Consider the following 27,972-nt stretch of genomic DNA (forward strand, 5'->3'; position numbering starts at 1 on the left):
GAGGAGAGCAGTCTTAACACACCACACACGGCAGGAATATCTGATCAGATTATTTTAAGATAATCGGAGCATCCTTAAGATTGTCGGAAGGGGTGAATCGGGGCTAAAATCGGCCTAATTATCCTGCCGTGTGAACCAGGCTTTATTGGCTGGAACAGTTTGTTACGTTTTGTGGTGCGGGTGAGCCCATTTTTTTTTCTTGTTGTTTGTGGAGCCTGTGGTGTCTAGAGAGACCCTGTTTTTTTTACAGTCTGTTCAGGGGACAAGCAGCTAGCGGATAGTGAGGAGATGTTTGCTGGATGTGACAAAAAATGTTTTGGCCTAAAAAATGTGTGACATCATTTAGAGCACCTTTAATATGGTTCACATTCTATCACAGTATTATTTAATGCTTTGAATGGCTTTTCTAAACATATTTCCAGTTGCAATTTTTATTTAACTTTATGTGCGTTTGACATTTTTATTAGCTTTTTTTTTCAATGTTTCTATTTGACCTTAATTTGTTATTTCCGTTTTCACTTTAGGAATTTTAGTACTTCAACTTAAACATATTTTATTTCAGCTACTGTAGCAGCCAAAGCAACTTATGTAAGTTTCATTTAAGTTTTCAATCTTTTATTCATATTGCATTTGAGTTTTATATCAGTTCATGAAAACAATTTCAAAACTTTTAGTTAATTCTAAAGAAAGACGTCTTTAATGACATCGTATTCAATACAGCCTATGATGCAAAATCTCCCTTATCATATTGGCTCTTCTTAAGGCTGACTAGCTGTTCAACACAGTTGACATTTGACAACCCTCCAACTCAGGCATTTTTGAAAATATGTAGGCCTAGATTTGCATTTCCTTATAAGACTGTGAAGCTAAAACACCCAAGTCTAATAACCAAAGGGTGAATCAAGAGGAAAGTACACAAGCATTTTCTGAGGCCTTGAGTGCACAGGTGAGATCAGCCAACTTCCCTTCGGCTTGGTGATGAAAAAATGTTTTAAGTTTCACTTCAGTTCACGTGAAAGCTTGGCCTAAATTATATTGAACAAACCCTATGTCCTGATTCTGAGTCCTGGCGTTAGACTGCTATCAACATAATCGACCAAAAGCTGCCAAAGTGCCACATGTTGCTTGTCAATTATCTTGCAATCCAGCTGATCAATGCTAAAACACAGTCAGCGTTTGTGACCGTTGCTGCAGAAAATGCACCTGGGGAAGCAGCTGGTCAATTGTGTCAGTCAAGCCACAAAATTCTTTCTTTGTAAATATTGATTTTTCACACATTCTTCCACTTTAAAACACTTTTGGTAAAGGAACAAATGCGCTGTTGAGTCTTGTACTTCAACGTTTCTGTGACTTGACTCTTTTTAATTTATTAAATTAAATGACCCATTCTTCTGTGGAGCACGAAACAAGAAGTTCAGTGAGATGTTCATGCTGCTCCTTTCCATTCAGTGAAAGTGAATGGTGACTACATCTGTCAGGGAAAAAAATATTAATGACTTCAATTTCATTTGTCTTTTAAAACACTTTTTGAAGCTTGATTGTTCCTGGTTCCCATTCACTACAGTTTTATAGAACAGAGCAGCTTTTTTGGGTCATACAGGTTTAGAACAACAGAATGGCGAGTAAATGATAACATTACTGAATAAACGAACTATCCTTTAGATAAACCCTGATCTTAAGAACTCTCTGACGGAAATATTTTCTCATTCTGGCTTGGAGTTCATGATGTGCTATCCAGAAAACTAGTTATAAATAATGTAAATACAGCCTCATTGACCACCACAAGAGTTTCTACCTTGATTTTACAACAATTAGCCAAGAACACACACTCAGACAGGTCTGCATTATCTGATTTATCTTCTAAAATGGGGGCCAGAGACTAGAAAGACAGGCCAAGCATGTTTCATTTCTTTGACAACTGCCTACAGCTTCCTCTTCTGATTTTCACTAAATCAGACACAACAACTAAACTATATAGGCCTACATAAGAAATATTGTTAAACAATATTATAAATATCAACATACTATATGTTTAATAATATAATATAATATAATAAATATAATATGTAACAAAGCACTATTCAAAATAGCTTCACTGCTTTAATTAGAAAACATTTGTGTAGCCTTAAGGTGGTGCACAAAGACTGGTGGGTACATTTCCCTTTCCACTTCCTGTGAAGTGCTAAGTTGACTTGTTCCCTATATTGTTTTACACACTCTGTGGTTTGAAATCTAACACAACACGGGTGCATAGCCTCTGAAGTCCACTTTGTATCGGGCGATTGGAAGTTACTGATAAGCTAAACAATAAATATGAGACTATTACAGACTGAAAAAGTGCCGCCGCAAGAGGAATACTTGAATTTGTGTTGGTCAAAGTCTGGGTAAAAGTCCCTCAGCATTAAATTAATTAAACACAACGTCATAAACAATAAGTCTAGGTCCATAGTGTGCACTATTCATTTTAGGGGGCCTTGAGCGCCACTATTCCTCCAGAAAATGCAGAGTGCACAACCAACATCAACCCGAAGGGCACACTTTAAAGATATGACCCTTATGAGACGCCATCCCACACCATCTTTATTTTATCATGCTGCCCAGTCGACATCTTGGACCTGAGCTATTTCTTATCAAATGAGGAACACCATGAGCACACGTCACCATTATACCAAATGGCCGCTGTTGTCATTTTGAATGAACAGGTGTAGTATTTCATCTGGATGAGCTACACTGAGGGAATAAATAATGCAGGTAGGTTGGTCTAAAGAACTGACACAACAATGGCACACAACAGTGAAACCATTTGACACAACATGCACTTGGCCTCAAAGGAAAAACATTGTGTCTGTTGAACCCAGGCAGTATCCTTACGATCTACCCAGTTTTAATTCAAATTCAATTGGAGAGTCCTCCGTCTACAGGGCTGAAAAGTTCAAACTACAAATATTATTGACACCAAAGAGCGACATTGTTGGAATAGCTTCCAGAACAACTTTTTTAGCTGATGAATGATAAAACCATTGACAACCAATCATAATCTATCCCTCAAGCATTTAAAGCAGCAGATGAAAAAACTGTAGAGTGCACTTAAAATAAACATTAAGTTACCATGGATTAGTGTGCATGCTAATATAGTTGTCTTTATAGTTGTCATTTATGACCTTAAAAGTCCCACAGATTTCAACAGAACTGGAATGCTTGTCATTCATAAAGTTCTACATATCTCCTGCAGATCAATGTCTTGTGTATTAAAGGAGGTCCAATGTTGATTTAGAAGCCAATGGATTTCCAAGTATTTGTGAAACCCACACACATTTGGAACAACATGGGGTGAGAAAAATTAGAAAATATGTATTGAATGTTTGATTTCCATCTTTAAATACTTAAATAGTAACCATGTCTAAATCCAATATATCTGAAATAATCTGAGATTAGCCAAAAAAAAAAAAAAAAAAAAAAAAAGAGTTAAATTCTGGGCATCTAGATACGCAAAGGGACACATCACCCACCCAATATTATAAGTTGTGCTGAAACCTAAATAGTGACAGATTTTTCTTTTGTGTTTTGATGTACATCCAAAGTATAATGGCATATCAGAAAATAAAAAATGTTGGGCGGGTCGAAGCACTGGGTGTTGATGGAGGCAGGTGAATGTGAGCTAGCAGCAAATACATTTAAGTAAATGACTTGAGAAGTCCTGCATACATCACCACAGAAAAGTCTAATGTTTTCACCTGGGAGATCTGGTTATGGCATTTTTAATTAAAAAATTATGAAAATTTTTTTTTAATTAAAAATAAAATATGCATGGATGAATCATGAATCATCACTTATATCTAAAACATGCATGTGGAAAACTTTTACAAGCCAACGTTAAGATGCCAAATTCATACATTCTTGGTTTACGTGGCATCCTACTAGACTGTTTGTTGATTAACTGACCTTTAAGTGTCAACCAGATACACCACAGGGCTAGAAATGGGTTCAGTCTGTCATACAATGTCATGAAACCACTTAAATCATACCAATGATCTAACTTGTCTGAAGGAAATGAGGGGTGGTTTCCAAAGCAGAGGAAATGTATATATTATTTCAAGCCAAAAAGCACGCTCTCTAGCCCACTGACCCACAAATAAACTACATTATGATGAGAGCAGAAAGACTCGTTTGGCTGGAGACATGAAACCCAAAGTGTGTTTTGACATCAACCCAGTGCAACAGCATTTTGTCTGGCAAGCTGTCAAAGCCCAGTTGTGACCCATTAGCATGTCATCCAGCCCAGACACATCAGCAGGACTCATCTCAGCCTTTAAACCACGATTCGTGTTAATCGAGCAGCGGTATGTATGTAAAGCCCGTCAGGAAGGGATCAGCTCTGACCTGGAGAGATGTTTCAGGATCTGTTTCTTGATCAATCCAGCCATGACCGGTATCTCATCAATCACTTATCCACGGACGGGCGGCAGATTTTCGAAGATGTACATTTTAGGTGTCCTCCGGTCAACCGGAATGTTTTCCTCTGAATAATGAAGCGTCGTAATGGGAGAATATAAACATGACTCGTAGAGGCGTCCGTCGCTACCGCTTCACCGTCGGGTCCATGTTGAATGTGCAGTAACGCGTCGGTGGATGAACGCGCATGCGCAGGAGCACCCTCTGATAATTAGGCTCGCCCCAAATCCGATCAGCCAATAAGAATCTGTCTTGAAATTTACGTCACACTATGTCATGGCGTTTGTTTTTGTAATATACACATATAATAATAAAAAATATATATACATTTTTTATATTAGTTTCTTGTCAGCTATCCCCTGTAGTTTCACCCCTCCTTCCTGTTTGTTCCTTTGATGCTATTATGAATGTAACTGATTTTGTGTTACTGTTCTTGTTTTGCAATAATATATATACATATTTAGTAAAGGTTAAATTCTTTTTTACATTAGATGATATTATTGTGTATCATTAAAACAATATCTTGAATACACTGTCAATTTATTTATTATACTTTATAAAATTAATTATATACACAAGCGTTTCAGTTCATTTCCATTGTTTATGTTGTTTATTGTTTTATTATGTAATTTGTTTGTATTATGTCGTCTTTCAAATTGTAAAAAAAAAAAACAAGTTTGTTGTGGAATGCTTTTTTGTTTCTGCCTTCAGTTTAAAAGAAAGAAAAATAAATGTATACATATTAATTAAAAATTTAGATTTATTTTAATATTGTTCTGAGCATAATAATAATATCCCTTTAATTATGTATATTATATTTATACAGTTATCCATAAAATCAAACATAATTTATTAAATATCAAAAATATTATTAATATTACTGTGGAAAATGGAATTATTATGGTGTGTATTGTTTGATTATTTGTTATTCTAGATATAGGTATGGGATTAGATATGTTTTAGATTAATAATATAATTTGAGCAATTTTTATGGTATGAAATTTAATCTTTGTTGAGCTTTATTTTCCTATTCATTAGAAAATGAATAAACACTGATCAAAATACAACAGTTATAATTTATTTATTTATTATTAATTGGATATACTCATAAACAGAAAATGGGCAAATAGTAAACTTAACATCTGCCAATACATCCTAAGTGTTGCATTAGATTAAAATATATATATATATATATATATACATTTGCATTTTAAAATATACTGGCTATTTCACTCTTTATTTTTTGTTTGGTGATATAGTTCTGAATGTTACTCCTTGTGGATAATGTAATTCATTAAAACATATTTTCTGCCCTGAAACAACAGATAAACAGACAAACAAACAAACGTCCTTGTCTCGAAATCGATTAATGCTAGCTGTCATTTGATAAGTAATAACTCGTATAACCAATAGAGGGAGACAAAGGAACACAGATTAACAGTGATCACACTGATAGAAACATCTCTTTACATAGAACCACACACATATAAATATGGTGCAGACCAGGACAGTTGAATAATTATGCAAATTACACAAATAATTCGTTTAGTCCATTTTCAAAGGATTTCAGAAAATATGACACGCTTGAACTGGCAGATAAATGCTTTAGGGGCAAATCTTGTAGTAAAATAATATACAATTTAGAAAGCATGGAGAAAAATCCTCAAGGTTTGCAAGTAATGGGTTTGAGATACATTATATAGACAGGTCAGTGTTAGTCCAATATAAGCTCAACAATGAGCTCCTCTCAAACCCTGAAATTCATCAATATACATTACATTCACTTGGTCTCTATAATGTCTAACAAACAGCAGTGAATCTGTCTTTTCTAATATATGTACGATTATGCTGTCAGTCTTTATGATGGAGGTGCATCCAGTTTACTCTCCAGCTTAAAATAAACAAAATGCAGTGTAAATACGCATATGAATAACAAAACCAGGGATTTCAACTCCAACCTCCTCGCTTCATGTTTTCAAATAGCGCCTTCACGTGTTGCATGTCCTCTTTCAATTTATCAGGGGCGCCTGTCTGTTCCAGCTTCTGGGAAACCTGTAGAGGCCGAGTTTGAAAAATAAAAAGTCATGCTGTTGTATAATTACTTTGCTAAATCTGAATACTTCATCATTCCTGACCACCCAACTTTCAGATGATTTCAACACAGTATCAAATCTCCTTTCAAAACAGGTTTTGAACTAAAACAGGATGTGAAAGTGTTTGTTACATTTCATAAAGAGTGGTAAAATAGGTTTCCTTTATAGAATTTCGGTGGCTTTGATGTGCCTGAAAATCCTGTGAAAATGTTCTGTGAAACTGCCACAAATGCACAAAAGAGTCGATGTGCGATGTGAATGTACCTTGCTGAAGTACCGGAGCATGTATTTGCAGAGTTCTCGCAGAGCCACAGATTCATTGAACTCATTTCGATGTTTCTGATGAAGATGGGAAAATAACATTAAGGCATTTTGCAGTACAATCATCTGCCTATCAATACAATTTGTTTTATTTCTAGGTAGTGTCTGACATATTGTACCTTTGACTCCCCTTGAAGAAATACTTTCAACTCTTGGCTGCTAACAGAAGGCTGGTCCCTCACTAACTTGTAGTACGACTTCACTTCCTGTTTGTACCGAGGGATGTCTTTGCCATAGAGTAGTTTATTGGTTGGTGAATGCTGCGGGAGAAAAAGGGAGTCAGTAATCTCTGTGATATTCGCAGCTCTCCATGTTAGGGTTCAGTGGTTACCTTGTCCAGGTGTTGCTCGACTAGGGAGAAGGAGTCCATGAAGGCCTGAGCGATGACGGACAGACAGCCGTCCAGGTGTGGCGTCTTTTCCAAGTCGCTAAACACAAAGTCAGGGTTCTTCAGGATGTTCACCCAGAAACGAAGTGGAAGGCTGATTGGGAGGTTAGAAAATCCATTTTAGTTGTGCATGAACATATAAACGTTAATAAATCTGGTGAGATATTCAGCTGTCGGTGCAGCTGATTGTGGAGCTGTGCGAAGTGTGCTTCAATGGAAGTGTGTTATCCAGCACCTGTTTGTTTTCCAGATGTGGAGAACATCTGGATCTGAGATTTTCTTTCTCTCTGCTTGTACATCCAGGAAGTCAAAAAAGTACTTGATGGCCATTGGGGCCCTGTTGTTAGGCAATCCCCAGATACTCCTGAACAGATTCTCCACAAAAGAATGGACTGCTACCTGGTGGACACAATGAGCACATATTTCATATATATATTGTGTACATACTCTCTCTTTCTCTCTCTCTCTCTCTCTCTCTCTCTTCTATCCGTCTGTCCATCCATCTGTCCCTCTATCTGTCTGTCCGTCTATCTGTCTCTCTATGGTATCTAGACAATATAGAGTTTATAATAAAAAGCTTCTGTGTGTCAGTTATTCTCACCTTAGTGGAGAGCAGCTTGGTAAGGTACATCTCTTTGAACTTTAGAGCTTTTTTCTCTGGATGTTTGCTCAGGTCATTGTCGATATCTGGATCGACCTAGACCAATCAAAAAGTCCTGTTACTATGTGTATTTGAAATTGTCTTTCACATCAACTATCATATCATATAGGTATTACAGTTTTTTTATTGCTAACATCCTTTTGTCCAGTCTGTAGTCACATTTTCAGAACACTATACACAAATAGCACAACATCACTCTGTTGCGATCATACCTTTAACACAATTCATGTCGTTTTCACACAATATTCAGTAAATTAACACTATTCTAAAATGCTTACATTTTATTTTCACACAGGCTTACCCCATACCAAAATCACAGATCTTTCTTATATATATATATTTTTTTTTTTACAAATGCTTAAACACAGCATGACAGAAATGAAGACCCAATGTTTCACACTTTAAATATAGTGTAAAGCTTCTACTTCTGCAACAACAGCAACTCAAAAGTATTGTAAAATCTCTTTATAAAATATTTTAACAACTGATAAGCATTTTTAAGTAACAGATCACTAAAATATTTAGAAATAGCTGATCCCAGTCTCAGTTGGAGGAATAGTCAGGTGTTGATGCTCTTTACATTACATCAACATAGGGAAAAAAGACCTCTTTGAATTGGTTTTGTAGATGCAGGACAACAAAGAATCAGAGAGAGAGAAAATAATGCCTAGGAGAGGGAGAGGAATAGTTGGATCAGAAGAAGATAGGTAAGGGAGAAGAAGAGGTGAGGGAGGGGGTAAGAATGTGAGCTGGACTGTATATTTTAATATTTCCCTCTTACACATGTGAAACCCATGAAAGCTTATTTCTGCCATGGAATATAAGGGGTAAAGGGTAATTGTGACGGTTTTTCATCTCACAGTTCTGACTTTCACAGTATTTCTTGCAACTGTGAATTTATCTCACAATTCTGATAAAGTCTGAATTGCAGGATGTCAAGAACACGCAATTCAAACAATGTGAGATAAAAAGCTCACAATTACTGTTTTTACTTTTTTATCCTGTGACAGAAACAAGTTTGCATAGTAACCAAAAGCCAAGCATGTTGTAATTTTTGTTGATCTCTAGCTACCATGGGGCACCATTCACATCCAATCCCCACCCACTAAAGAGCCATTTCAAATTGAATTTCTGCATACAGGACCCAATTTTTTCCTATTGTACGTTCTATAAAGTAATGACTCATTTAATTTTAGACAGTATGTTGCCAAGATTGAATACATTCAACACTTAAAAATGTAAAATGGGTTTCAGTTGAAGGTAACTAAATTACAAAAAACAATAGATTTTTATATTGTCTATATGCATGTAGAACTGAAACGTATGTCAAATATGTAGAAGAAAGTAAAGGAGTTTTTGTAAAGCCATCAACTGTTAGTATTTTGACAGTCAGTGTTCTATGATTAAATTACTAAATGTTCCTGTTGGATAGAAAAGTAGTGCTAATGTTTTGTCCGAATGACTCGATTTTGAATTGTGTTCACTGTTAGTATATGTAGAAAAAGGTACTCAGCATTTTGAAATGTAGAGTTTGTATTTATTTAACAAAATGTGGTTTTGGCCAGAAAATTAACTGTTTAATGTAGGTATGTTTCTGTGTTAACAGTTCAGAAAAAATACTTTAAGTATTGGTAAACGCTTTTGAAATTTGAATTGCAATTGAAAAAAAACTGTAATATCAATATATAATCCATGCTATTTTGCAACAACGTCTTCTTATATATACTGACAGTGGTTCTAATAGAATTGTTTAGGTTATTATGCCTCATTATAAGAAGAGGCAATATGCTTGGTGAACAATATCAACAACACACAGCTTCCTCTCATTTAAACAGGAAGAACCTGGCAAAACTGAAAGTATCACACACACCCACATTCCCTTCACATCAGTGTGAATGCAATAGCATAGATATAACACATGATATCTCAATAGTAACCCATATCTTTAGTTGTGTCAATGCAATGGAAGGACACAGCAAAACAAACACAGAAGTACACATGCACTATAGTAACTCACCAGATGGAAGTACTTGACAGCGAAGTTCTTATCATCTGTCAAACAAAACAGCACAATGATGAGTAAATAAGCAATGTCAAGCCAATACTGGCCCAACAATCTTTATTGTTTGACGCATCAGATAGGATGTGTTACAGTACTGAATCTCTACTGAGTGGAACTACATTTGGCACATGTCAGCACCCAAATTTGCATAAAGCAGATGCACTCCAACATATACCATTAAAAACACATGCAAACATAACCGGATGTGAAAAAACAAACATTTCGACATCTTGGACCCTGTCTGACATTAAACAACATAATTAGACTACAAACAGACCATTGATCACTAATATACACTCAAACTGAAATGTCATGGATTAATTTATATTCATACTAAATGTACTGTACAACAATTACTGATCTGTTAACATTTATAAGTTGTAAATATATCAATAACTTCATGAAGGTTATCAAAGGCTGCCAGAAACTGTCTGTGGTACATATACAGGAAAAGAGACTCCACCGACAGATATAACATGTGGTATACAGAGACAAAGACAACCGATACCACCACTTCCTTCACTCAATGGCAAATTTCATCCTTGTGCTACAGTGTGAGGATGTTGCCTTAGATTTTGAGCTTTTTTTTTGTTAATAGCTCTAGTTCAGACAAGTTCAATAGAAGGGATAGGTCATGTCAAAAAAATGTAATATTCGAATTATCTACTCATCATCAAGTCATTTCAAACCCACATGACTTTATTTTGTGGGTGGAAAACAAAAATTGATGTTTAGCAGACTTTTAACGCTGCACTCTTCCAAAAAGAGAAATTAGATGGGGGACCAATGTCTGTCAAGCTCCAAAAAGCACTTATTTCTTTATGCAGTAGCTCCTATATTCCTTTTTATTGTATGGAAATTAAGCTTGAACATTCTGATAAACTAATTCTTGCATATTACAAGGAGAAAGAAAGTCCAACAGGTTTTGAAAATGATGAGGGTAAATGATGAGTAACGAGTAAATGATGAGAGAATCGTCCTATCGTGGCTGAACTTTCCCTTTATTTGAATATCTCTCAGGTGATCTAACAGAGTACACAACATATCTGGATGCAATGTGTTACATAAAGACTTTTTTCTTCTTCTTCAGAACACCCACATTTTGTGTTGCAGTACTGAATGTTTTGCAGATTGGGTGGGGTGTTTGCAAAGCAAACTGTACTGTGGTTAGTTGTATGGCTGTTTGTAGTGAACTTCTAATATTTATAAGTTGTTAACACTCAAAATGCAAATCTATTTTAAGTTCAATAATAAAGTAGCGACACCAAAATAAACCACCCAAAATTTATTGATTGTGATGGCATTGTTTCAGTTTGTGGATGATGGGAGGATTGTGACTCACCCTTTACACTGCTCTGAGACCTCAGTGGTGCATGCACTTTTGTTGTGATAACTTTAATGCATGATCCATCTCCAACCTGGATGGAAACACATTTAGAAACACAAACTGTAACTAGTGTGCTGCAGTAGTCCATGGATATATTATGGGTTTGCACAACAGTTTAGCATAATCTGGGTTTATTTGGGCTTGTGATACAAGCTTTGCAAGTAAAAGGTCAGTCTCAAGCACATTGAATAAAGTTAACAGAGAACATAAAAATACTGAGCAAGACAGTAAGACAAACTTCTTTTGTAGTCTTTTATCTGTTACATTTCTATTCTATGCTATTTCTATCTGAACTACATTTTTACAGTTTCTAAAGAAAATGTGATTGGTCATTTCTTTTTGTCACTGTTTTAAAGGTGTTGTTATGTGGCTGCTGGGGTGTTCTGGGTGGTTTCTTACACATTTTGGAGTTGTGGCTTAGTGGTTAGAGAGTTAGTTTCCTAACCCTAAGGTTGTGGATTTGAGTCTCAGGCTGGCAATACCACGACTGAGGTGCCCCTGAGCAAGGCACTGAACCCCCACTTCTCCCTGGGTGCCGCAGCATAAATGGCTGCCCACTGCTCCGGGTGTGTGTTCACGATGTGTGTGTCTTCACTGCAGTGTGTGTGTGCACTTTGGATGGGTTAAATGCAGAGCATGAATTCTGAGTGTGGGTCACCATACTTGGCTGTTGCTTTGGTGCAATTTATTGTGAATATTCATGCAATGTATTATGTACATTTACAACTGCGTTTTCCAACATTATCAGTTGATAATGTCATGTTGCTCAAAAGCCTATTTTCTACACATTTCTATTAGACTTTTTGTTGGTAAATTTGCCATGAATTGTAGAGGTGAATCTTGACTTTCACAAATGAAGTGAAATGTAGATCATGCCAATTACAAACCACTTCTCAGAAATAGCTCAAAGGTGCATCTCAGGAACCTTCAATTGGAAAGCATATGTGACCCTGGAGCGCAAAACCAAGTCTTAAGTCGCTGAGGTATATTTTTTTGCAATAGCCAAAAAAACATTGTATGGGTCAAAATTATTCATTTTTCTTTTATGCAAAAAATCATTAGGATATTAAGTAATGAAGATATTTAGTCAATTTCCAACTGTAAAGATTTCAAAACTAAATTTTTGATTAGTAATAAGCCTTGCTAAGAAATCATAATGACAACGTCAAAGGTGATTTTCTCAGTATTTAGATTTGTTGCACCCTCAGATTCCAGATTTTCAAATAGTTGTATCTCAGACAAATATTGTAAGATCCTAATAAACCATACATACAGTAAATGGAAAGATGATTTATTTAGCTTTCAGATGATGTATAAATCTAAATTTTGAAAAATGACACTTAAGACTGGTTTTGTGGTTCAGGGTCACATATAGACAGAGGACGACACAAGAGTTACAAGTTCTGACATTCGATGAACATCTAGGAAATGATCAGGATCAGCTGAGAGGAGACAGGATGCATGTTGGAAGATTTCAAAGGCAAAACAGAGCAAAAGGAAGTTTGTAAAATCTTGTTTGTAAAAAAAAAATAACACAAGGACTTATCATTCTGATGGCACTGATATGTTCACTGGCATAAATATTTACTTTTGACAGATGAACTAAAGATTTTGAGTAAGCTACAGGCTTTTGCATGTTATCTATTTTGTGGTGCTATCTGTATGAATTGGTTTGAGAAATGCACATACTTCTTTGCAAATATCAAGGTTGATTCGAGAAATGCACCAAAGCGACTGAGAAAAACGGTAAGATTCCAATGAAGTGTCTTAAAATAAGCAGAACTACTAAATGAGTTGATGTAATTCGACTCGAGCAGCCCTGCCCCTTTTTTTAAATAGCCAATAGCATTTCAATTAAATTACCATTGGTTAAGTTTGGTTAAACCACATTTGACATCCACAATGATTATTATGATGTTGAGGATGTGTAGAAAATTGTCCCTTTAAAATATAGCATTTTGTGTAGAATTCAAATGTGTCCAATATGGTTTGTGGTCAGCACTGACTCATACATGTGATCCACTTTGTACTTTGTGTCTTTTGTGAATACTGGCTGTGGCAGCTATCAAGATTTGCTCATTAAAAAAACAGAATTTAGAAGTTATTAGCGTTGATCTTCTTTTGCAGAGGTGGTGTTCAACCATACTATTATGTCATAAAGTGGCACATTCCACAAGCTGTCATTTTGGCAAATTGGCTCCAATAAGCTGTTTTTAGAATAACAAGAAAGTTTTGAGTTCTGAAACTAACATGATGTTTTTATAGCGCAATGACCTCTTATATATTGATTTCTCAGTTCATGACCCCTTTAAAGCAGCAAACAACTTCAGTATGTGTGTCATGCCCATGGACTGTCAGTGTGTTTGTTTTCATCCCCATGTTCTCCACGTGACACAGTTTCTCCCGTGTCTGATTGTGCCCATATTTTGTTCCCCTGTTTGGATTACAGTTTTTCTCAGTCACTTTGGTACATTTCTCAGATCAGAAATTGAAATTCGCAAAACTACCTCTGCAATCTTCACATCATATTGTCACTTGTGCACATCAAAAAATCAATTTCTAATTTATTTGAACACGTTGCAAATGCTTTGACACATCCATGCAAATGATTATCTACAATTCTCTGCTGTTTCCTACATTATCAATTGCTTATGTCCTGTTGATCAAAATGTATTATAATGGGTCTTTGTTGAATAGTCTCATTACCCACAACATATTAGTTCATAGCATAAGTCTTTACATGCAAAATGGTTGAACAAGTTGTCAAAATATATAAATATTTCTATACAATCCCATAAGATTTTTTTTTTCTAAATCTGTCCTGAATTGGTAAATTTCTCCCAGGTGAATCTGGATTTTTTTTCAAAAAGAAGGTGCATTTCATGAACCATCAACTGGCATGTATATATATATATATATATATATATATATATATATATATATATATGACCTGCCAAAGTATATGATCGTTTGACATAATGTCAGTTTCCATCGCTCCAACATCATCAGGCAATTGTTTGCAGCCCACAACAGGATGCTGATGGAGTTCCTCCCACCCTACTCTACATTCATTAACCCCATTGAGGAATTATTCTCAGCGTGGAAATGGAAAGTATATGATCGCCAGCCACATACATACTGTTGATGGCCCTTCTGGCTGCCATGGATGCACTGCATGTACAGTTTTCCCTTAAGAGTTTGTCTTATGTTCACATTTCTATTTTATTTTTTCTTTGTGCAATGTAGTGCTGTCTTTTCCTTGCTCTATCGCAATGACATGGTCTGTCAACAAATTGCAGTACGAACAGTAAAAGCGTAAATGTGAATCCTGAAGTCTCTTGCAATCAAACTCCCACATACCCTGTAACCTACAATTTACAATAACTGTCATCAAAACTGTAGCCATAGTTTACATCAGAACATCCCTCCAGAGTACACTGTTGTATTGACAACATGACTAAGCAATTTGACTGTCTTATCCATAAACTATGACACAAGGACTTGTCATTCTGATTGGCACTGATATGTTCATTGACACATATATTTATTTTTGAGGAGAGAAGAACTAAGGATTTTGAGCAAGAGACTGGCTTTTGCAGGTAATCCATGGTGTTTTGCTATTTGTAGGAGTTGTTTTGAGAAATGCATTTACTGTTTTGCAAATCTCAAGGAGGATTCGAGAAATGTACCAAAGCTACTGAGAAAAACTGTAAAAGACTGTTGATTGTGATTCTCCTGTGTTCTCTTCGTTCCTCGCTCCTCTCCATAGGCAATCATGACAATGTGCTCATAATAAACAGAATGTTATTGGTGATGATTAAAAGTTATCTTTATAGTTGTCGTTCTTGGTGTGAACAAACCTTACCTCAAAACCCTAAGCCTTTATTTTATTCTCGTCTCTATATATGGCCCATGTGGGGTTTTTGTTTTATCAGTTATCTGTTTGCTTAGAATAAAGTCCACTTCTCAAAAAAGAAGTGAATCTGTGAAGTTTGCTCAGTTTTTATGTTTTCATGCACTCACCTGATAATGTTTCAGAGTGTTCAACATAGTAACATGCCCCCGAATCTCTGAGGACTCATCGACTTCCTGTAGCATGACAAACCTTCCTTCCTTTTCATATTCTGTGAGTGCACAACATAACAGAGAATTCAAACAGAAATCAGTTTGGAAGGATATTGCAACTGGCAACCTGAAACATGTATTAACAACAAACGAAGGATTTATAAGGAAGCTTTATGAAATATTATGATCTTCAACAGTAAGAGAGTGAGGAGTAGGGAGTCTACTAACCAATTTCTATATCCCTGCTCTGCTGGAAGGGGAAACCAAACTTGCGCTGGAAGGTCTGCAAGATTTTCTCTTTGACCTGTTGTATTGTGTCACAGGTCAGTGCGTTGACCTCTAAGGATTCACTGACCTCTCCTTCAGTCCCCACGGCAAACACCACATTCAGTTTCTATAGGGGTGAAAACATAAACCAAACAATTTAACGACCCAAGAAAATCAATCATCTATCTATCTATCTATCTAGATTTTTTTTATGAGAATGCATGGAGAAGCAAACAGTAAAGCACCTAAAGAGCTCAAAATAAATATATGACCTGTAATCTTCTTCAAAATATACTGAATGTTCAATTTCAGAAAGTTACAATATATTACGAAAGGGGGAAAAAATGATCAAATCCACTCATAATGTCTTTCAGCTGCAGTTTGATTGAGATTAATTGTAAAGCAAAATTTAAAAAAGGGGAAAAAAATGTATGTTTATTGTTAAAAATGGAGTTTTTGTTTTTGCAAATTCATCTGTTTTTGCATAACGCTGAGTCGGATTTCTAAAAATGCTGTATCGACTTAACTTGCAATGGCAGTTTAAAAAAATCCACAATTGCATAAGACTAAGCCGTTTAAATACTACTTCTTTTTTTGCCACTGTTATTTCCTGTAAAGCAGCAGAATACAATTTTAAACTATTAAAGGGGTCATATGATGCAATTTCAAGTTTCCCTTTCTCTTAGGAGTGTTACAAGCTGTTCGTGAATAGATAAGATCCCTAAAGTTGCAAAGACTAAAGTCTCAAATCCAAAGAGATATTATTTATAAAAGTTAGGAGTCAACCAAGCCCTCCTAAAACAGCTCCTTCTAACATGCCCCCACATCTCTATGTCACGATGTGGGAAGATTTATATAACACCGCCAAAATGTTCACAAAAAAGAAAGAAGGCTTTGATTCTCGCTGTAGTATTGTTGCTGCCGCCATGTTGTAGAGATGCTGTTTCATTGTGAAATGAAAATACTTTCTTTGGCTTTTTCTTAAAAAGGACACAACTAAAAATCAGTGGTCAAGTTGTGTTTACAACACTGTTCCAGGACAGTTCAACCCAAATAATTAGATAATTAGATAATTAGATGTAAATAAAATAAATTTACCACTGATGATTCAAATGTGAGTTTTGAGTAGCACTTGTTTGTCATTTCTCCAATCACAAATGTAGACATGGTTTTATGTTTATGCAGTGGGATCCAATGCAACGTGTAAAAAGACAGTATATGTCATTATAATCCATAATTATGTCATCACTGGATGCAACAAATGGCTAGTTTGTAATGGGTTTTATTGTTGTCTGACCGGGACATGGCATAACAGTATGGTAAGGGGCGTAACATTTCCGTCACACGTTTGAGGTATTCGGCCAATCAAAACACACTGGATAGCTGGCCAATCAGAGCAAACCTCGCTTTTCAAACCGATGAGCTTTGTAAAAACCAATGCTTTTCATAAAGGCGGGGAATAGAGGAGAAAAAATAATGTACATTATGTGGAAAATAATGTGTTATTTTTTTACTTAAACCACATAAACACATTGCATTACACCAAATACACAAAATAATGTTCTTTTTAGCAACATCATATGGCCCTTTTCAAATTGGACCATCTTTTGATGAATTCTTCCTTTGGAGAAATGGGATTTTCTTGCTTGGCAATACAGGTACAGTCCAGTTTTGTGAGAGGAAGGCTTGTGCAGGACTGATATCACTGCAGAAAGCAAAATGCAGAAGTACAGCAGTCACACTAGTCTAACCGGAGAGCCTGCTGGTGATTTTGAGGGGAAGATGGCCTTGTCACATGATTCTGCCCACAAACTATCATTTATCTTTCCTGTTTTCTTGTTGACGCAAGCGTGTTTATGAGCAAAAAACTGCTAAAAACCAACCATCCAACCACACTCAATATGAGAACTGCACATCAGGAAGGAATCAGGAACAATAAATGATGGGAAACTATTTTTTTTTTTTTAAATGTAATTCTATATGGCCCAACATTAAAGATTACGTTAGCTCACTCAAACATTTTAATTCTTTCATCATTTGCACACCATCAACTTGTTCCAAATCTGAATGAATTTCTTTCTTCTGCCAAACAGAAAAGAAGATTTTTTAAAAATTTGGTTTTTGGCCAAAACAGACTACAATCTATTTTCTACACTATGGAAATCAACGGGGACCAGCAACCTTTTGGTTACCAACATTCTTAGAAATATCTTCATTATTGTTCCACAGAGGAAAGAATTCAAACACGTTTGGCACAACTATTAGTAAATGATGATGACATTTTCATTTTTGCCTGAACTATCCTTTTAACAATGACTCCTACACATAAGAAAAGAAGAAATAAGAAAAAATAGGAAATTAACCCAACTGTCGGAAAATGATGCCAGAAGCACTTGTGCAAGAAATGTTGCACAACGAATCTACAGGATGCCTTCCTGTAGTTTAAGGATGGAAATGACAGCAGGAAAAAAAGCAGAAGCTTCTGTGCAACTAATGCATCACATCTAGCGAGAAACCTCTGCTCTTTTGAACTTCCGTTCATCAAAGAGTTCTGTATCACTTGTCACGGTTTTAACATATATATAAAGATATATAATCACAGGAATAAATTTTATTTTGAAACATATTAATATGGAAATCAGTTATTTTAAATTGTACTAATATTTGACAAAATGACTGTGTTTAAGATCAAATAAATGCAGCCTTCAGGAGCATACGAGACTTCTTTCAATTTTTTATTTTTTTTTAAATTGCATCCAACTTTTGAACGGTTAGTGCAGGAAGGAAAATATTTGTTGTTTTTGAATAAAATGGGGAATATTTTTAAATATGAATTTAGCTTGCAAAATACCGAAAGGTATTTCTAAAGTCAGTACTTGTTCGTTTTTTTGCAAATACTTCCTCATTTGCATAAAAGAGACAGTAAAAGAGGAAATACTGACCAAGGCCTCAAAGTCTTGCGCTTGGCAGAGAAGCCAGTCTTCGCTAAGAGTGTACAGAGCCTTCTCTGTCACTGAATCCACCGGCCCTTTGGAGATTTGCTGAGTCAAAGCTGACACCAACAGGAAGAGAGGCTGTCCTACAGATTCCTATGGAGGAAACATATACATTTGAGTAGCTGAAGAGAACGTGTGCTTTCTAAATCCACAACAGAGTGGATGTATGGACGGACCCTGAGGAAGCCGTACAGACAGACGGACATCCAGTTGGTAAGAAGCTTCTCCACTATGGACTCTGTGCGGCGCAGGAGAAGTTTGGGATTTGCATTGCTGGACTGGTCCATCAGAGTCTGCAGAAGATCCTCCATGACCTCTGTGAGATAAAGCAGGTCTCCATGAAGGGCCAGAGTCAACAGAGATGCCACTGTACATCTAAGAGGAAGAGGAACAGATAGGGAGATCAAAAGAGATATAAAGTTATAAATAACAGAAGAAATACGAGTATAAACGTAGTGTTACTGACAGTTACGCATCTGTTGGCTAATAGAAACCAATCACAGCTTCATTCATTCATTCATTTTGAGTAATATGTACAGTATGTTGCAATTTCTTGTATTATGTTCATTTTATTTAAATTTTTAATATTCATGCTTTGAAAAATAAAACAAATTATGCAAAACTTTCAAGCCAATAAATTGCTCTTTCTTTTCTTTTCTTTTCTTCATTTCATTAATTTTGTTTTATTAATAATATTTGATACTTCTTAGCATTTGATCATCTATAAAATTTAATATGTTTTTTTTTTGTTAAATTTATGCATACTTATTTTATTTTTTTATATTACCACTTATTTTTTCGCCTTTGCAATGCTTGCTATTGTTGTTTAATCTTTTATCTACATGCTTGTTGGGTTTCATGGAATATGTGTCTTCATGAATAAGAGATACTCTAACTCCATGAATCCAGTAAAGTACTTTGAATCTAACACTACATTTATTAAGTACATTATCAAACAAATATCTGTGTTTACAGTAAGTGTGGTGTTCATTTTCAGGGTAGAAAAAGATCTGCTATACTAAAAAAACCCACAAAACATTATCTGTTTAGACTTCTAAGCAACAGGCATCAAGCCAAGGTCTCAAAATAAACATTAATGGCCTTTGACGTGGTTTATCAAGTCATCTTCAAACTGAGGTGAGAATATATTCAAAGCATCTTCTTCCTCTTTTGTAACTCGCTTTGGACAAAAGGGTCTGCTAAATATATACATTTACATGTCTCTGACTCACTTGTCTCTTATGCTGAAGTTTTTCTGTTCCTCTAATGCATGCACGAAACAACTGAGAAACTGCTTATCTCTGATCAGCACAGCAAAGGCCTGACATTTCTCATCTATTGTTGTCTGCTCAGAGTCCTGACCATAAAAAAGACAGATAAAACATTTAGGTTTGTACAATGCGATGATATAAACTGCTAAAGATACTGCAGCATCTTACCTGGCCAATGTCTCTGATCACGAGTGCTGCCAGAGGACCAGCCTAGTGAAAATGACAGAATGTATATTAAACAAACAAACATTAAGAGCAACACTACAAGTAGGCCTACAAATGGAATTTCAGACATTCTACCTCAGGAAAGAAGATTTTTGAGGCAAAGTGCTTGTAATCCAGGAAGGGTATAGCTCCAACATTATCAATTAAATCAGATTTTTCTGTTTGCAAGTCAACAAAGCCTGTCAATGCAACAAACATAAATGCATAATGCAATCACACACAACAAGACATGAAACATTTCTGTATAGTATGGCAGCAGTATGAGCATGTAAGGGAGTAATTACATGTTTACTGCGGTATGTTTGCCTGCAAACCCTACTTACATAAGCTACGTAACCTGTGGTTGTTTTGAAGTTGTTTACAAGCTCAAAAAACATTGCATATTGCTTGTGAACCTTTTTCAGTGTAAGTAAGTTGTTAAAAAAATGTTTGACTGCCATGCATATTGCTAAGAAAAGTAACTGTCACATGATTTGAAGCATCATTTCTGTCCTGTGCACAAATGTGTGGAAGGAGTTACTCACCAAAGTTGTCTATTTAGGGTTAGTTGTGTGTTCATAACACTAATCTTCAGTATGAGCAGTAGTGATGCTTGCAAACAACACAAAGACTAGCATTTCAAAGAGGACCAACCTTGTCGTATGTCCCTTCTGATGTTGCTTTCCAGCATTTCCAGTTGCTTGTTCATTCTCTCATTCATTTGTCTCTGGCTCTTACGGTGAATAATGAATCCAACTAGACAGAGGAGCAAACACATACAGTAATACCTGTAGGACTTTTGTGAAAATATGTGTGAAAAATCTAAAATTACTTACCAGCAGCACCCAGAATTATGAGCAGAATCAATGCAGCAAGGATGAGAAAATATAGTGAATTATTTTGAGAGGATATTTCGAGGTCTTTATAAATCCCCCCAATTTTTATCTGAAAATTATAGTAAAAAGAAGTATAATTGTATAAGGGTCAGAAATAATTTCCAATAATTATTTGAGACAATCTGCATTAAAAAAAAATGAATGTTTCAACTCACAGTGAGGGAGTCTAATGCAGTGACGGCTACTGGTTCTCCTCTGATTGTACAGATAACAGCATTGGACTCAATCCTGTCCAAAAGACACTGATACAGCTGATCTTTATGTACACCGGTTACACTCAACTCACTGATACTCAAATTCAGATCATCCTTCTTTTTCTGAGAAACAGAGAGTGTGGGATGGTTTGGAGGCTGTGATTTTCACATGCTCGAGCAGAAACATAATATTTACTGAATTTACTGAATGCCAAAAATGCCGACTGTAGAATAGAGTTAAACTTTTTATCACTAAACTCACCTGAATGTTCACCTGTAGATTGTTGGCCACCTGTAAAACGGTGAATCCAGTGAATTCTGGATCAGGCTTGTAGGAGAAATAACGCACACAGTCCACAGTAGAGTTCCCAACATTTAACAGCAATCTAAACTGACCACCATCGCGGGGGGGTGAGTGAAACCACATACCCTGAGAAAGAGAGACAATGATAATATGACATTAATTCATGGGACATTTAAAGCTGCATGTATAATGTGAATACAATTAATGTCTTCAGTCAATATTAACATTCTGACATAAGCTGATAATTAGCTTCATGTTAACTGAAAATGAGTATTAAAATGATTAATTATAAAATTAATTAATTATAAAGTTAATATAATAAAAAACTTGTTTATGATGTAAATGTTTAGGCATCATAACAGCTTGGAGGTCAATACGGTAATGGACGTGTAAAGACTCTGAAGTTATAAATAGCTGACCTCTATGTAGTTCTGTGAGCAACTGCAGAAATAATAAACACATCTTACCCCTGAGCTTGTGTTGATTTGTGTTTCCCCCACTTTATTAGAGGGAAGGACAGTAACTGACTCCACTCCTTCCAGATTGCTGCCCTGAACATGAATCTTCCTTTCACCGCTGAATGAAGAGATCAAAACAACTTCAGCCAGTAATACATGATAATACATTTATTTTTTATTCATTCAATCAACCATCTGAATTCACCCACTTATTTTTCACGCACAAAGACACACAATACCACACATTTCTACAAGCAATGGAGGTGATACCCACCAAAAATATTAAGAAAAGCATGGCTGTCAGAAACCAGGTTGCTCTTACTAAACCTTTAAAAGTTTAAGCAAGACTAAACTGCAGATCTCAGAAACATGACAAAACATGCAGGATATGACCTAATGAATCTCAATTCTGAATTTCATTTCTCGCATGTTTTTTCATCTGTTCTAAAAATATCTCTGCAGATCATTGCAAATCTTATTTTTCCACAATAACAGTGTTCTTGCAAATTTTGTGACTAAAATGTTCTTTATGACATCTTAAATGGTTAGTTCACCCAAAAAAGTTAGGTTGTGTTTAAATCACCCCAGAGGCATCCTAGGTGTATATAAGACTTTCTTCTTTCAGACGAATTCAGTTGGAGTAATATAAAAAATTGCCCTGGCTATTCCAACCACTCATCAGGTGTTGCAGTGCTTCAGTCCAAAAGAAGTTCAATAAAAAGCCCCCATCCATAAAGGGACACTCTGTGGGGTGAAAAAAGGCCTGCTGTAGCAAACTGCTGTGTTTTTGTACAAAAAAAAAATCCATATTCAAAATGTAATAATCACTTTAATCTATCTTGCGCTCACGCTTTTAAACGGAAGCAGTTCTAGGCGGATGTCGTATGAGTTCGGCTTTGGGCATGCGCTGCTCAGAAGTGATGCACGCAGAAACGCAGCGGAGAGATCAAAACAAATCAACGGTCACTAATAAGAAATACAAAATGATACAGCTTGGAACAGCCAGGAATTGTTTTTATGTAACTCTGACTGGATTTGTCTGAGAGAAGTCAGTCATATACAGTATAAAAATTTTTCATTTTTGGGTGTCCTTACTGAACTAACACATTAAAGTGTTGACAAGATGTAGAAGATGATCAGTCTTACCTCCTCCAGCTGACTTTGGGATGTATCCCAGTGCAGCTGGGCTGAGAACTGTAAGTGATGGCGCTGTTTCCATGACAACGGTCGTCAGGAGTAACAACACACAATTTGACTGTTCCTTTAGTTCCACTGGGAGGAATGTGGAACCTTAAAGTGTCATTGGAGCGATCAAACACTGGAGATCTGAAGAGAAACATTCATGTACAGATATATAGTATTAGTTATCTAAGTTTACACACATTCATAGAGTAACACTAAACACAAACACACAGAATCTCACTCTTTAGGAATGCAGTCCAGATCTCCTTTAATACGGATTTTAGTCACAGATTCCAGGTTCCTTCCTTTTAGTGAAACTTTGTTTCTGCCATGGAAAGAAACCTTGTTCGGCTCCAGAGAGAGAATCTCCGGCTTCTACCGGATACCAAAGGTTGCACCCAGTTACAAAACAAAACTGAATATAAACTAAATAACAGAAGTTAATATTAATTAAAAAACTTATTATATAATTATTATTATCACCGTAAATACATATTGATTAAATATATTGGAAATATCAACAAATAATATATTATACATCATTTAAAAATAATGATAAATATGACAAATTGTTTCTCAAATGGGGAAATAAAATCATTGGCCTCTTGGTAAGTCATATACTTTTGAAATAGGAACATACAGAAAAAAACAATATTCCTATTCTGTAAAGTTGGGCACATAATCAGTAAGACACTTACTTTGTAGTCCATCTCAGAGAGCAGATGTTTACATGCATCCTAAAGAGTAGAGAAAGAGCAGGTCATGTACTTACTGAGTTCACTTCAGTTAACACAATAAGTTTAACTATCAACAATGAATTAATATACATTTATGTAGGTATGCTATTTCCCAATACACATATACTGAAACACTGGATTATAGGTTACATGGCATCTCACCTTTATGTTTAACTGTGGTCCAGGTCCAAGTTTCCAATCACAACGCTGAGAGGAAGAGGACCAGTGACACCCAGATGAGACACACTGAACACACCTGCATTTAATTCATGTTTTTAATATTTTTTTTAATAAAAGTTTAAGAAAGTCTTTTTAATTATTTTAGATGATCCATTTTCTCACTGTGTATAAGAAGCATTTGTTGAATGATCTGTGATACTGGAGCAGTTCCTCAGTGTCAGCATCTCTGTGATCCTCTGATCCTCAACAGTAACAGTAGCAGAGACTTTTAAACCTGAACAGATTACCAACAAATGTTTCTGATTATAATAATCATATTCTTACTAGACAAATGCACTGTATGTTAGTAAATATACAACTTATTTGAAGGAGAACCAACCTCCAGTATAGAGCATCTGGTCAGAAAAACTACAGGAGCAGTTTGGGAAGACTGCAGACAGATCAGAGCCAGCACACAGGTTTACACTTTCTTTAGTGAAGGCACATGAGAAGGCAGGATTTCCTGTGCTCTCTAGACTCAAGAAAAGATGTAGAGTGATCTGTGTAGAAGAGGACAATGGTTAGTAAAGAACCATCTTCTAAATATTTTACAAATGACAATTTAAAAATTTGTTTTAGATATTGATGTCTACCATCACAGAAGAATTCTCTGTCATCTGAAAAGAAAACAGCTGTGTCTCAAGAGAGTTCTTTGGGATGGAAACCCATGAAGTATCCAAGCATTCATCTTGAGGAGAACATCTAGATAAAAACAGCAACAACAAAAATATCACAACAGAACTGTTTGCACACTGCTCATCATGTATATAGATGATAAGATGTTAACATGCTTTTCTACAACTAGGCACATTTAGTGTAAATCTAGCCCGCAGTAGATATCATGTGTGATGTGAAGGCAGGCTGACCTGTGAGTGTTCACACACCAGCCACAGACAGGATCTCGAGCAGCTCTGCAGTCTTTCAGAGTGCTGTATTTAGCACACCGAACAATGGGCACTCTTCTTAACTACAGCAAAAAAAAAAGAGACAAGTATGATGATTTGATTAACACATAGTTAGGGATAGTGCCTGATTTAGTAACTTTGTTTAGTTTTATTTAGTGGTTCTTTCGTTCTTTAACTGCGGAGCATGGGAGAATTACCTTTTTTGGGGGGGCGGGGGTACAAAAACATTGTCTTGGATCAACAAAACTATACGGCAAAATATTTCTTTACTTCTGAATAGCATTATCACATTTTGCTTATTTATTTTAGTGTCATTTTTTTGTAATTAAAATGTTATATACACATATTTTTATATTCAATATTTTCAAGATTCTTTTATACACTAGTAGTATATATACTATATATTTTTTCATTGTTTATTAATTTCACATTTTGTTTATTAAATGCAAATTTTTAACCTCACCTGTTTGCTAAGAGTGATGTAGATATGTTTGAAATCTACTGGATCTAAGTGCATTCTGGCAAACACTGCTTGTTCATCATCAGATTTGTACAGCATTATTGGACAGCCTGGTGTATATTTCTCATCCAACACTAGCTAAAGAAACAAACAGAAATACATATCATGAATTATGACTGCAGTAGTTCAAAAGCAGAATTATTATAGCTATATATAAATACAGTATGTATACATGGATTTCTCAGCGACGTCATCACTGCTTGCGCACGCAACCAAGAGGCAAAAGACCCGTGCTCTTCGTACCAGAGTAAATTGTTTAGGTGGTGGTGTTGTCGCTAGTCAAAATGCCAAGGAGTTGTTGCGTTGTCAATTGTACCAACCGAGCCAGTGCTGGGTGTCAGATGTTCAACGTGCCACAGTATGTCCGGATTTTGATTCGTTAACAGTTGGACATTTTACATAATGTTATATTAATAATATATTAATATGAAACACAAACAAACAGATCCAACTCTGAAATTGCAATTTATTATTGAGTCAACAAGAAATTACAAACAATGCGAAATCTACGTTAATTACAATGTTCTTTTACTGAACTCAGCATAACAGATAGCGGTTTTCTGCCTCCTGGATGCGAGCGCATCCGGTATTGTTTGTATACAAGAAACCCGTGTATATGAGTAAATGGAAATGGTACACTGTAAAATATTTCCAGACTTTCACAATACTTAACTGTGTTTTTTATCAGTAAAATACTGTTTTTATTGTTTTACTGTAATATCACAGTAATGCGGATTCGCTCAATGACTATTAACTATCTGCTGTGATATGACAGCAAATTACTGTAAAAATACCTATTCAGCTGAGAACGAAAGCGCCATCTTCAGTCTGGCTACTTTACATGTAATTATGCTCTCTCTTCAAAAAAAGAAAATATTCTTCCAACAAAATAGTAATGTAATCGTTTAACCTATTTGAAATTATTTCATAACGTTCCAACAGCGAAAATTCCATACTTTAATAAGTCTGACATAATATGCTCTCTTTGATCCAGCTCACGACGACATGACACGACGACATGACACGACGCAGGAATATTCTCTTGGCACTGACGATGCTATCTGATGTATAAAGATAAGTTACATGAGAGGTAAATAAAAAGTGCATATAGTTAAAACAAAAATGGCTCTAAGCAGTTATTTATGCGATGTTAGAGATCTGGCTAGCTAGCAAGCAGTGTTGGGAAGGTTACTTTGGAAATGTAATAGGTTACAGATTACAAGTTACCCTGTTTAAAATGTAATAGTAGTGTAACTTTTTCAATTACTTTATTAAAGTAATGTAACTAATTACTTTTGAGTACTTTTTGATTACTTTTCTAAATTTGTGAAAATTAAAGAATAATAAATAAAAGCATATGCATCAACTTAAATACAGTTATCTAATAATGTCACGATCGGTGTTACAGAGAACACAGGAGAGAGAACCAAGTGCAGGTATGTCTTTTATTAAAGGGCAAATCCAAAGGGTTAAACAATCCAGGCAGGGTCAAAATCGGTAAATCCAAACATAACAAAACACGAAGGCAAGGCAAGGCAAGGCAAGGCAAGGCAAGGCAAGGCAAGGCAAGGCAAGGCAAGGCAAGGCAAGATGACGGACATGAATTCACATTTAACATTAAACAAGGACTCCGTGACTAAGACTCAGACAGACCAGGTATAAATACACAAAAGGATGATGGGGAAACAGGAGACAGGTGGGGAACAATCAATTAACTAAACAAGGAGGAAGGTGACCAAATAAGGAGACAGGAAGTGATAAAGTGACAGACACCGTGAGAAAGGAGGACATCTAGTGGAAACCCAGGGACACAACCCAGACACTGTGACAGAACCCCCCCTCTACGGAGCGGCTCCCAGACGCTCCACGACAGACACAAAACAGACCAGGAGGGAGGCGGACAGGTGGAGGCTCAGGGGGAGGGACGGAGGGACGGAGGGCCAGAAAAGAAAAACATGGGGAACAGGCACCAGAATGAAACACAACACGGAAAGACCAGGAGGGAGGAGGACCGGAGGAGGTTCAGGGGGAGGGACAGAGGGCCAGACTAACATAAAGGGACAGGGAAAGACATTAACACAAAAACAAAAGAAAAAAAAAAAAAAAAAACACAACATGAAGCCCCCCAGGGCGGAGCAGAAGACCACCACACCCTTGTGTGGTGGATTAAAACCACATTACGAGAAGATGGCGCCGTTGTGTGTGGCTTGCCGTTGGACGCCTGGTCCAGTCCTTAGTTTGTTTGTTTTATGCTGTTTGATCTTTTATCTAACACAATGCGCTTCCTCAATATTGATATATGACAGACTAACTCTTTTAAGTTTGCAAACTAGTACAAACGATCTGATATATCAAGCACGAAACGGCTCATCTCATTCATCTCCGTTTCT

The 27,972-nt window shown here is 36.1% G+C and overlaps 2 protein-coding genes across 6 annotated transcripts in view; both read right to left on the reverse strand.

Moving 5' to 3' along the window:
* Positions 1-4,628, reverse strand: part of LOC132105809 (bridge-like lipid transfer protein family member 3B) — a 33,458-nt gene extending 28,830 nt beyond the window's left edge. For all 4 annotated transcript variants that reach the window (XM_059511225.1, XM_059511224.1, XM_059511223.1 and 1 more), the window contains exon 1: positions 4,381-4,628. In XM_059511225.1, coding sequence (XP_059367208.1) covers positions 4,381-4,424 — 44 coding nt within the window. In that variant the 5' untranslated portion in view covers positions 4,425-4,628. The remainder of the gene's footprint in view (positions 1-4,380) is intronic.
* A 1,636-nt stretch (positions 4,629-6,264) lies between these two features.
* Positions 6,265-27,972, reverse strand: part of LOC132105812 (plexin-C1-like) — a 30,292-nt gene continuing 8,584 nt past the window's right edge. Inside the window, exons 3-31 of one of the 2 annotated variants that reach the window (XM_059511231.1) lie at positions 25,526-25,660; positions 25,024-25,124; positions 24,751-24,859; positions 24,498-24,657; positions 24,281-24,392; positions 24,101-24,194; positions 23,900-23,938; positions 23,443-23,576; positions 23,166-23,345; positions 22,029-22,137; positions 21,520-21,687; positions 21,219-21,380; positions 21,004-21,112; positions 20,822-20,923; positions 20,264-20,367; positions 20,132-20,173; positions 19,925-20,049; positions 18,869-19,067; positions 18,639-18,785; positions 15,658-15,823; positions 15,388-15,488; positions 11,320-11,395; positions 9,933-9,967; positions 7,856-7,951; positions 7,490-7,653; positions 7,198-7,348; positions 6,986-7,126; positions 6,810-6,884; positions 6,265-6,504 (exon numbers count right to left, since the gene is read on the reverse strand). In XM_059511231.1, the coding sequence (XP_059367214.1) occupies positions 6,400-6,504; positions 6,810-6,884; positions 6,986-7,126; positions 7,198-7,348; positions 7,490-7,653; positions 7,856-7,951; positions 9,933-9,967; positions 11,320-11,395; positions 15,388-15,488; positions 15,658-15,823; positions 18,639-18,785; positions 18,869-19,067; positions 19,925-20,049; positions 20,132-20,173; positions 20,264-20,367; positions 20,822-20,923; positions 21,004-21,112; positions 21,219-21,380; positions 21,520-21,687; positions 22,029-22,137; positions 23,166-23,345; positions 23,443-23,576; positions 23,900-23,938; positions 24,101-24,194; positions 24,281-24,392; positions 24,498-24,657; positions 24,751-24,859; positions 25,024-25,124; positions 25,526-25,660 (3,441 nt within the window). In that variant the 3' untranslated portion in view covers positions 6,265-6,399. The remainder of the gene's footprint in view (positions 6,505-6,809; positions 6,885-6,985; positions 7,127-7,197; positions 7,349-7,489; positions 7,654-7,855; positions 7,952-9,932; positions 9,968-11,319; positions 11,396-15,387; positions 15,489-15,657; positions 15,824-18,638; positions 18,786-18,868; positions 19,068-19,924; positions 20,050-20,131; positions 20,174-20,263; positions 20,368-20,821; positions 20,924-21,003; positions 21,113-21,218; positions 21,381-21,519; positions 21,688-22,028; positions 22,138-23,165; positions 23,346-23,442; positions 23,577-23,899; positions 23,939-24,100; positions 24,195-24,280; positions 24,393-24,497; positions 24,658-24,750; positions 24,860-25,023; positions 25,125-25,525; positions 25,661-27,972) is intronic. The other variant, XM_059511233.1, reaches the window with a different exon arrangement.

The sequence above is a fragment of the Carassius carassius genome, chromosome 26 (genome assembly GCF_963082965.1).
Source record: "Carassius carassius chromosome 26, fCarCar2.1, whole genome shotgun sequence".
Classification (NCBI taxonomy): Eukaryota; Metazoa; Chordata; class Actinopteri; order Cypriniformes; family Cyprinidae; genus Carassius; species Carassius carassius.